Below are 9,708 nucleotides of genomic sequence, written 5' to 3'. Positions count from 1 at the left end.
GACAACCTGCTCAAACTCTTAGTACAGGACCTCACCAAATGGGTCAAGAAGGTTTCCTTCTCATTTCTACTCTGAAGCTCACCTTCTCCTGCTCAAACTGCTGACAAATGTTTCTGCCGCTTTAAAGTCTGGTCTCCAGAACTTCCTAAAAACTCTCAAAGTCTCTTCTGCTGCAGGTTGCTTTGTAGAACTGTTACAGAAAACCTCACTAAACCACATAGAGGGGCCTCAAGATAGTCGTCCAAATGAAACCGTACAAAAACCAAACTAAAACCCAAACGCTAAAGTCTCCTGCAGCCTACCAGAGAACCTCTTTAAACAGAGAATCAGGACAGGAACTCTTACCTTCTGGACAACCAAAGTTGGATCACAAACAAGAATACAGAATGTGTCTGACAAAAAAACCTCTAAAGACTCTCTACAGCCAAGATAAAGACACAACTCAGCTGTACCAAATCCACTAATCACTGCACACGTTAGCACCATGTGCTAACTGTGACTAAAGAACCACATTTACCAAGACAACTATCCAGTACAAAGCCCTAAAACACACCAAGAAACACATTAAAGATGATTTTACTGCTGGAAGCTGCAAGCCAACGCCTAAAGAACAAACTAAAGCAATGGCACCAAAACATGGTTCAGTGAAGAGAGGCAGAAGAAATGTTTGACTGCAGTCAAAGGAAGACAGTGAGCTGCTCAGGTGTTCCTGATAACACCAAGCAGCCACCTGGACAGCCAATAGGAACACAGCTTACTGGAAGTCCAGAGGGCTGGCTTAGTGAAGTAAATTTAGTTTAAAGTTGAAGCAGAAAGTTCACAAAGAAAGTTGAAAACCACCTTCTGATACCTGAAATCTCTGATTTTTCACACATAGAACGTCTGAACATGTCAAACTGGTTTCATTGTAGAACCCTCATTGTAAAAACGTCATAGTATGGTACCGGCTGTCATCGCTGAGGAGCAACACAAAAACAGGCAAACGCTGGTTTCCAGGGGGTTAGGTGGCTGTTTATTTGAAAGAGTAAGTTTACAACAACACATGTGAGCAGAAAAATCACAAAGTCTGTCTTTAGTTCAGCTCAGTTTTTGTCTTTTTTATTGACCAAACTTTTCAGGAAGTAGATGAAGAATAACTAAAGCTCTCATGTAGAAGTCCAACTTATTTTGGATCCTTGTGGAGAGATTAGTCTTCATGCTTCACAGCAACATTTAATAAACCTACAGCTTCCCTGTTTTCTCATTGGTGAAGTTTGTTCCTGAGCATCTGAACCTTAAATCCAGTGAGAGGGCCATCTTCAGTCAGAGAACTTCAAGACCTTCCATTGGCTGGACCAGATGTGGCATCAGCTCCCTCTGAACATCTGGATGACAGGAGAAAAGACAGAAATCAAACACAGGTCACAGAAATACAATTTATTCACTTTCATCATTTTATAAAAGTAGCATGAACTTTATTAAAACTTGACAACATCAGTAATGAAAGTAAATGTTTTTATCTCATCCTATTCCCTTTCAGTTGTGGGCTTTGTTTATTTACTATCTTTTAATGATAAAAAAGAAAATGGGCCACTGCTATCATTTAGGCATAGAAAGTATTGGAACTAATGGTTGCTTGTTCACTCTGTTACAACAGCTTACCTGTTCCTTCCTTCCTTACAGCAGTAATCCCCTCATCACTACGGGCTCTGCCTCTGACACTAAATCACATTTTTAAAATGTTGACAAAGACGTCTCGCTGATGAGCGTGTCAGAGGCAGCAGAAAAGCAGGTAAAATTCCAATAGACAAAATGCCACAGACCCGGATCCGGTATTGCCGCCGTCTGCCACAAGTGCTGCGTCACGCTGTCTGCTCCGAGTGAGGCGGAGCGCCCCTAGCAGACAATGTGGGAGCTGCAGTCTGATCAAACAAATGCAGTAGTAATGTAGGTCATAATTTTTTGGAATATTTTTTGATATTGCAGATGTATTCCACGGGCCGGGTCGGACCCCCTGGCGGGGTCCGGTACCGGTCCGCGGACCGTACATGAGACCCCTCCGCACACAGGTTGAGAGTATACATTACAAATAATACTCTCAACCTGTGTGTGGAGGGGTCTCACGTACGGTCCCAGTTACCTGCTTTTCTGCTGACTGACACGTTCATCAGCGAGCAGCAGCTACCTGTCGCACTTGTTGTTTTAATGTATATTCTTACTCCTGTGCTTTTATCTAGCATGCATTTTATTCATTTTGTTTGTGTTATATGTTTTTAACTGTTGCAATTTTAATGTTGTCTGATGTTTGGCTAGTCTTACTTTGGAAAAGAGGTCATTGTATCTCAATGGGACCGAAAAGATTAAACAAAAGCTAAATAAAAAATAAAAATAATAATTACAATGCCACTCAATACTCACTTTAACCTCTGGCAATACATTTTTGAACACAGAGTGTGGACTCCATACAAGTGACACATTAGTATATACCGTACAATTAATTTTATTAATCAAATAGTTCATTGTGTACATGAGAGAGTGTTTTTATTTGTCTTTTTGTGTTCATGTTGGTACATTCTGATTGGCAAGCATCATAGTGAGGACATGTGGGAACATTTTTTGTTGAAAACTTAAATAAATTTGTGATTTGGTTTAAGTTACACTACCAGTCAAAACTTTGGACACACCTTCTCATTCAATGTTTTTTATTTTATTATTTTATGCATTGTAGATTAATACTGAAGACATCAAAACTATAAAAGAATACATATGGAAGCATGTTGTAAACAAAAAAAACGTTAATCTTCGGTATTAATCTACAATGTAGAAAATAATCCAAACAAATAAAAAGCATGAAATGAGAAGGTGTGTCCAAACATTTGACCAGTAGCGTAGGTCTGGGGTAATTGCCAAGATTAGGAATTTAGTTGTGATGGTTGAAGCTATATTAATGAGATAACGGTAGAAAGATGCATGTGTGTGTGTTTCTTTTTCTTATATTAGTGTCTAAACATGTTTGCTTTCTAAATATTTAGTCTATAAGGCAGAAGCCATGATAAAAAAGTTCTATATTATATTTGACTGTAGTTAAGACAGAGCTAGCAGACATAAAGAGATGCTGCTGCTATAGAGTGTCCCTCTATATGTGTCCCTCCATGCTGCCACAATGTTACAGCACTGAAAGAAAAGTGTCTATTTCAGCACATTGCATTGACAAAGACAGTCCTGCATACCTATGCATATCCCCAGTTCTAGAGCACGCCATTTACAAACAAACAAAAACCCCCCAAAAAAGGAAACATGGACCACCACCCTTTCTCTAATGCCCCACGGACCCCACACAGACGCACACTCAGATGTACAGGGTCACATGCACCGCGGCCCCTGCAGTCTCTCATTCAAGTGCACCTCACACAGGGAGACACACAGGATTTTGCTTTCATCAACAAAAAAACCTAGGGGACAACCTTTTGGGTGAGTATTGTGTGTGACTCTCTCGCTCCCTCTAATTGAGCCACAGCCCTCTCTCTCTTTTCCCCTCCGCCCGATTCTGTCTTTTCCTCCGGAAGGTGGGCAGTCGAGAAGGTGCATTTCCAGAAACAAGGTAAGGCATCACATTTCACTGTCGCTGTTTCAGCGCGTATTTACAGCATTTACATTTATGACAGCTGTGAGTGGATTTAGGCTGGCAGAATCAGATAAACCTCCATCACTGCTGAACAAACACCAGTGTGACATGAGGATTTGGAAAGAGAACAACATCATAAAGAATAGCTTCTGTTCTGATTAACACTTCAACTAATTGGGATGTTTCCAGTATCAAAGAGGTAAATTTGCTTTATGGGAAAGCAGTAGATAACCATGCAGCTTGGTCATTAAATTAAAAAACGTGTGGATTACCAATGAAATCTGCAAAATGTTGAAGTAGCTACAAATTACGGGTTCATATACAGAAGAATATTTTGAGTCTCTCCAGTTGTTGTGGCATCATGTGTGGTTTTTAAACAAGGGTCAGTCTGTGCTGTCAAATTTAACTCACTATCAGAATGCTTTTTGTAGTTCTTTTATGTCACATTGGCTGTACGTTTTTAAGCTGCTTCATGACAAAAATGTGTCAAATGTGACTGGATATATTGCGAGTCTGTGCATGAGCGTCTCTACAACATTGGCAACATGCCTAACTTCCACTCTTTTTCCCAGTTACTCTGCAGCTGCCCCCTTATATCAGCTCAAGATGTACAGCTTCATGGGAGGGGGCCTGTTCTGTGCCATTGTGGGTAACATCCTGCTAGTGGTCTCCACAGCCACAGATTACTGGATGCAGTACCGTCTCTCTGGAAACTATGCCCACCAGGGTCTCTGGAGGTACTGCATGTCCAACAAGTGCTACATGCAGACCGACAGCATCGGTAAGACATCCGCATGTGGCTGTCAGACCCTGTGGGGTAGAAAAAGATCATGCAGAAGTGTGTTTCTGTACAGTTGAAGGGCTAAATAGCTAATTTGCTTGAGCAGTGGCAAAATATTAAGGTGTGTTAAAATCAGGTTTTCTAATGCAAGCAGAAAAGAGATAAACAGAAAACTTGAAAAGCGAAAATCATCCCAGTACTCCTGTCAGTGTAACTTAAAGCTCTGTTAGTGACAGAGTGTTTATTGTGTTTCTGATTCCTTCCTGTTTTCTTACAGCTTATTGGAATGCCACCAGGGCCTTCATGATCCTCTCAGGGATGTCGTGCTTCGCCGGCATCATCGCTGGCATCATGTCCTTTTCACACTTTTCCTCCTTTGAAAGGTTCAACCGCTCCTTTGCAGCAGGAATCATGTTCTTTGTCTCCAGTGAGTTGACTTCCTTTTCACTTGACAAGTACATAAACATCCACTTAGTGTCAGTGACACAAACCTCTCCCTCTCCCCCTCAGCTTTCTTTGTTCTGCTGGGTATGGCCATCTACACTGGAGTGACTGTCAACTTCTTGGGAAGGCGTTTTGGTGACTGGCGCTTCTCCTGGTCCTACATACTGGGCTGGGTTGCTATGCTCATGACCTTCTTCGCAGGTAAGAAGGAACATAGGTCAGAGGGACGTCATCTTCTAGATTTAAATCTCTTTATAATGCAAATATTGCAGATTTTGCAGAACAGTCAATCGCTACATGAAGTTACTGTCAAATATTTTGGGCATTAACTTTTAGTTGACAGCTATTTTCAGTAAATTACAAGCTTTGTTCAAATCGTAGGATTAGGAAAATGTGTGTAAACGCTGAAAAACAGACATTATCACAATTTTGATTTTAAAATGTCAATGTGAAAAATGTTTTTAAAACTAATTTTAATTGAGATTTGCTATCATTTTACATATTTTCCCTATTTTGTTAAATTACATGTAATATCTTGTAAAATCACAGACTAAAAATATAAATCCACATGTTAACCATAAAAAATAATTAGCCAAAACCATTAGGTAATTTTTAAAAAAATGTTCTTTTGACATTTTATCATAAATTTACATCATTTCTACAGTTTTTAAATCATCAAAGTATATTATTTTACAGATATTTCCCAATATTTGAAAGAAAAGTTATATAAATTAACAACTGAAAAAATAATTTTTATCTGTTATTTTACAGATATTCCTTATTTTTGGGAAATTATGGATATTGTCCAGTAAAATCATGTAAAAATATAAATTAATATTATTAATTAATTAATTAATTCACATTTTAAGCATAAAAACAAACAAAAACAGGCCAATTGCAAATAATATCCACATCAAAAATCTCTATTTTTACAACTAGTAATTTGTTGTTTTACAATATACAACTGTAAAAGTTTAATTTTACTAAATATAAAGCAGCTTTACAGATATTTGCTGTTATTTTTAACATTTTACAAGTTTGGAAAGTTACAGTATTCCATATATTTTTATTCCATATTTTTGCCATATTGTGATCTGGCACCCTCACTGCCAGATTTTCAGAGGTTTTTCTTTCACAATTTTGAAAAATTATTATTATTTTTACAGTGCATACTGCCAAATACAGCAGTTTCTACAGGCAGATTGCATTCTCAGAGAGTATTCATGTATTTTTCTTCCTCTTCTACTATATTTCACTAAACCGTGCTTTCTTTCTGCAGGTATTTTCTACATATGCGCCTACAGAATGTGTGAATGCAGGAGAGGAACTGGTCCACGCTAGAAGGAGACAAACAGCTAGATCAAGAAAAACGGAAAACTTTTCTACTTTGGATAGAAGACAAGCAGAACACACGAAGGCAGCTTTGGCTGATCTACTGAAGAGATGACGCCTGGTGCCGACACTGAAGGTCTCTGACACTCTGCTAAAGTGTTTTTAGTCAATGCAACTGGGATTTTTATTTGACGAATAGTCCTAATAAAAGCACAGAGGAAAATCGAATTAATAAAGCTAATCTGTGTCTAATGATTGCATGGCAATACTAGTATTATTTCACCTTTTTTTCTTTCAATATTCAATAAATCTGGTCCTCAGTGCTCATACAGGTTTTGCAGTTTTTCTACTAAAAAGCCTCCAGAAGATGGCAGCACTGAAACACAACACTGAAGGAGAAGATTTGATGAGGGATGTGGACATTATTACATGTCAAATCAGGGACTAAATACCTGAATAAAATTGCAGGTTGTTCAGCATTCATCTATTGCTATAAATCCATGGTGAAAGAAGTACCACTACCGCAGAGTATAAATGGAATAATAAATAAAAGGAATAAGAGTGAAATAAGCAGTAAAATGTAGTTAAAGCACAAAAATGTAGGTTTCATTGCTCTGATTGATATATTATTACATATATGTCATTAGATTATTAATGATGAAACATGAGTGTGTCAAATCCCTCAGATGAAGCTTTTAACACCTCATAGACTCCTGAAATGTGACCCCAAATGCATATGGCTTTTTGTCCCATGTTAGAGGCCAAAAAGTTTTTAAATCCCTGGTTTAATCTTGAATAATGCGTTGTACTTTAGAATCCATTCTTTAAATTCATCTTCTTAAAAATATGCTTCACATAAATGTAGTGGAGCAGAAAATATCACATTTTCCTTTGAAATGCAGTGGCGTGGAAGCATAAGTACAGTACAGGTGTAAATATACTTAGTTACTTTTCATCACTGCTTTATAATGAAGCAAATTCAGCATCATAGAGAAATGAAACCACGCTTCTCCTCCAAATATGTTACAGAAAAGAACAAGATGTGAAAATATTAGCCTACTCAGCAGAGAACAATACATCAAAGCTAAATGCTACATATGTTTGTCTCAGGTTTCCCCCTAAAGCCATCAGATTTTGCTCTGCCTCAGTGATTCTGACAAGGATTTCCCTAGACTACTAGTAAAATGTATGGTCTTCATTGGGTGGCTGTCTATGGGAAAGAGCTTTGCCTTCAGCAACCAGCCTGATCTTCCATAACATTTTTGTTGACGTCTCCTGAGTGTGCTCAAGGAGAGACGCCACATGGAAAAGTGGAGGGCGGCTGTTTGTGTTTGCGTGAGTATGAAACAGTACCAGAGAAGAAGATCATGTTCCATCATGTTCCTGGACCGGGGGGGACCCGGGCGGGGTCTCCAGCCAGTGATTGTTTCACTGCCGCTGTCTTTAATGACTGCTTCCTCCTTTTTCCTTGATACTCGTCCATCCCTCGCCATCAGCTGGGAGGAAAGGAGCAGTAGCTCCTGAGGTAATGAATGCTTTGGCTACTCGGTGATGCAGAAACAATGAGAGAAATGTAAACAGTCAGTGGACGGATCCCTTGATCCAAGTTTCCATACTTGGTCCCGGGGGCTGCTGTAAAGAGATAAGCTCTCTAATATTGTGTGCTTTTCTCCAGATTCCTCCATCACCCAGTCTAAAGCTTTCACTGAGGTCAAGTCTTAATAGCCTGTGGTGTGACTTGGCAAATTTTCACATTTTGTTTCAGCTTTTATGAACTAAATCATGAGAAATATCTATCTGCTACACAACTGTGGTATGTTTTATAGCATAACGGTTGTAAAATCGAGAGAGTAAAGGATGATAATGACTTCTCCATTCATTGATCTGGACACTAAACTGTGAGCATTTACCATATCAAATTATTATTTCTCTGAACTACAAAAACAGATACTTTTTCTTTTAAAACTGCTCATGAATTAGAACAGAAGCTCACCAATCCAACTGTGAATGTAAGACCTGCTGCTTCTCTCACTGACTACTTTCCAGGCTGGAACACTGTCACTCTCTGAGCCAGATTTTCTTCCAGGTGTTTATGCGGGACATGGAGGTGCAGGCATGCAAAACACAAACATCCCCACAGCAGAACCAAGGAGAAGGAATTAGAGGAAAGTGTATAGTTCAAGGTACTGTCCTAAAAGTGGAAAATATCCTCTTTTGAATGAAGAGAATTTAAATATTCAGTGAGCAAATGGCCGCAGGTTGCCTGAAAAATGCTGCTTCACCAAGACAGGTATCAAAAGCAAGAGGATGTTTCAAGAAGAGACAGAGGTTTGACTAATAAATTGATTGTGGTTTATAAGTCATAACCACAGATACCAAGATGCACTGCTTTGCAAAAATGTCATAAATGGGTTTAGCACTTACAAGTTTCAACTAACAGTCTTCTTTGTGGCGAGGGTGTGTCTTGTTTTTTTGGGGGGAGGTTTTGTGGTTATGACTTACTGACCACAAAGTCTGACATGTGTCTCCTCTGGATTGTTAATTTTGTCATGTTTCAAAAGAAGATTGGCCAAAAGGGAAACACAGATACGGGAGGAATTTCTCTGGCACAAACAAGAAGCACCTTTGGTACAGCTGCCACATGTATTTGTCTGTCTGTGGGTTTGTACAAGTTTATACCTATGAATGCATAAATTAAGCTTCAATTATTTTAATTAAAACAACTGTCACAAACACATATCCACACCTACATTGTCTAAATTCAGAAATCACTGACTTATATATGGACAAACCAGAGCAAATACTGATGAAAAAGCAGAGATTGAAGAACTATTCTAGTTTTTGATCATCTGTACACCAAAACATTTCAGTAAAAGCATTTTTTTTCGAGATGTTCCATGAAAAAAAAAATCCATTCTTTCATCACAATTTGTACAACACCAATAAAAATGGGAATTACTTTCCACTTCCCATGAATCGCACTGCTTAATGACCAGATGACTGAAGATCTTTGGTTTGGACTCCTGCATTTCTCCTCAATGAAGATGTAGCCACTAAACAATGCAAATAAATCTGTGTTCGCGACTAAAACAATGTGTGGGAATCTATAAGAAGCTCTTCAACATGCTCGTCCCTCTTCTACACAGCTGTTTCGTGAGAGAGATGTGCAAACAGTTCGTTTGTTTTGAGGTAAGTTAGACATGACATGATTCAGGGTCAAACTCTTATACGATTTGTGAGGCAAGTATATGCACTCGCAATCTATTATGCAGGCTTTTTGCGCTGGTCTTCCCCTGACTGATGGCCAGAGTTATTGCTCTCATTGATGGAAGGGCACGCTGACACAGCAGGACCTTATAAAAACTGTCCTCATCCCACCCGGCCACGTCCTGTGGAACTCCATCCTGAACACCCCACTACCTCCTACCAATTACATTCACTGCCAACTCACATGCACAAAAGGGGGGGGGGGGGAAATGCAGGAATTTTTCTTCGTGATCTTTTGTCCGTGTTCCAATACATCTATTTTTACGACGCAAACTGTAAG

General features: G+C 39.0%; 1 protein-coding gene and 1 long non-coding RNA gene across 2 annotated transcripts; one reads left to right on the top strand and one right to left on the bottom strand.

Annotated features, from left to right (window-relative positions):
* Positions 1 to 989: 989 nt before the first annotated feature.
* On the bottom strand, positions 990 to 2,028 carry LOC127536151 (uncharacterized). The gene is made up of 2 exons (XR_007945137.1): positions 1,642 to 2,028; positions 990 to 1,364 (listed from the first exon to the last, which is right to left on the bottom strand). It is a non-coding gene; the product is annotated as an uncharacterized LOC127536151 (long non-coding RNA).
* A 1,460-nt stretch (positions 2,029 to 3,488) lies between these two features.
* On the top strand, positions 3,489 to 6,416 carry LOC110961870 (lens fiber membrane intrinsic protein-like). Its single transcript, XM_022209655.2, has 5 exons — positions 3,489 to 3,580; positions 4,177 to 4,385; positions 4,663 to 4,812; positions 4,896 to 5,030; positions 6,109 to 6,416. The coding sequence occupies exons 2-5, from the start codon at positions 4,211 to 4,213 to the stop codon at positions 6,168 to 6,170; spliced, it is 522 nt and encodes a 173-aa protein (XP_022065347.1). The 5' UTR covers positions 3,489 to 3,580; positions 4,177 to 4,210; the 3' UTR covers positions 6,171 to 6,416.
* The last annotated feature ends 3,292 nt before the right edge of the window (positions 6,417 to 9,708 follow it).

Source organism: Acanthochromis polyacanthus, chromosome 11 (genome assembly GCF_021347895.1).
Source record: "Acanthochromis polyacanthus isolate Apoly-LR-REF ecotype Palm Island chromosome 11, KAUST_Apoly_ChrSc, whole genome shotgun sequence".
NCBI lineage: Eukaryota > Metazoa > Chordata > Actinopteri > Pomacentridae > Acanthochromis > Acanthochromis polyacanthus.
The sequence above is the reverse complement of the archived record's forward strand: the minus strand, read 5'-3'. Positions and strand labels throughout refer to the sequence as shown.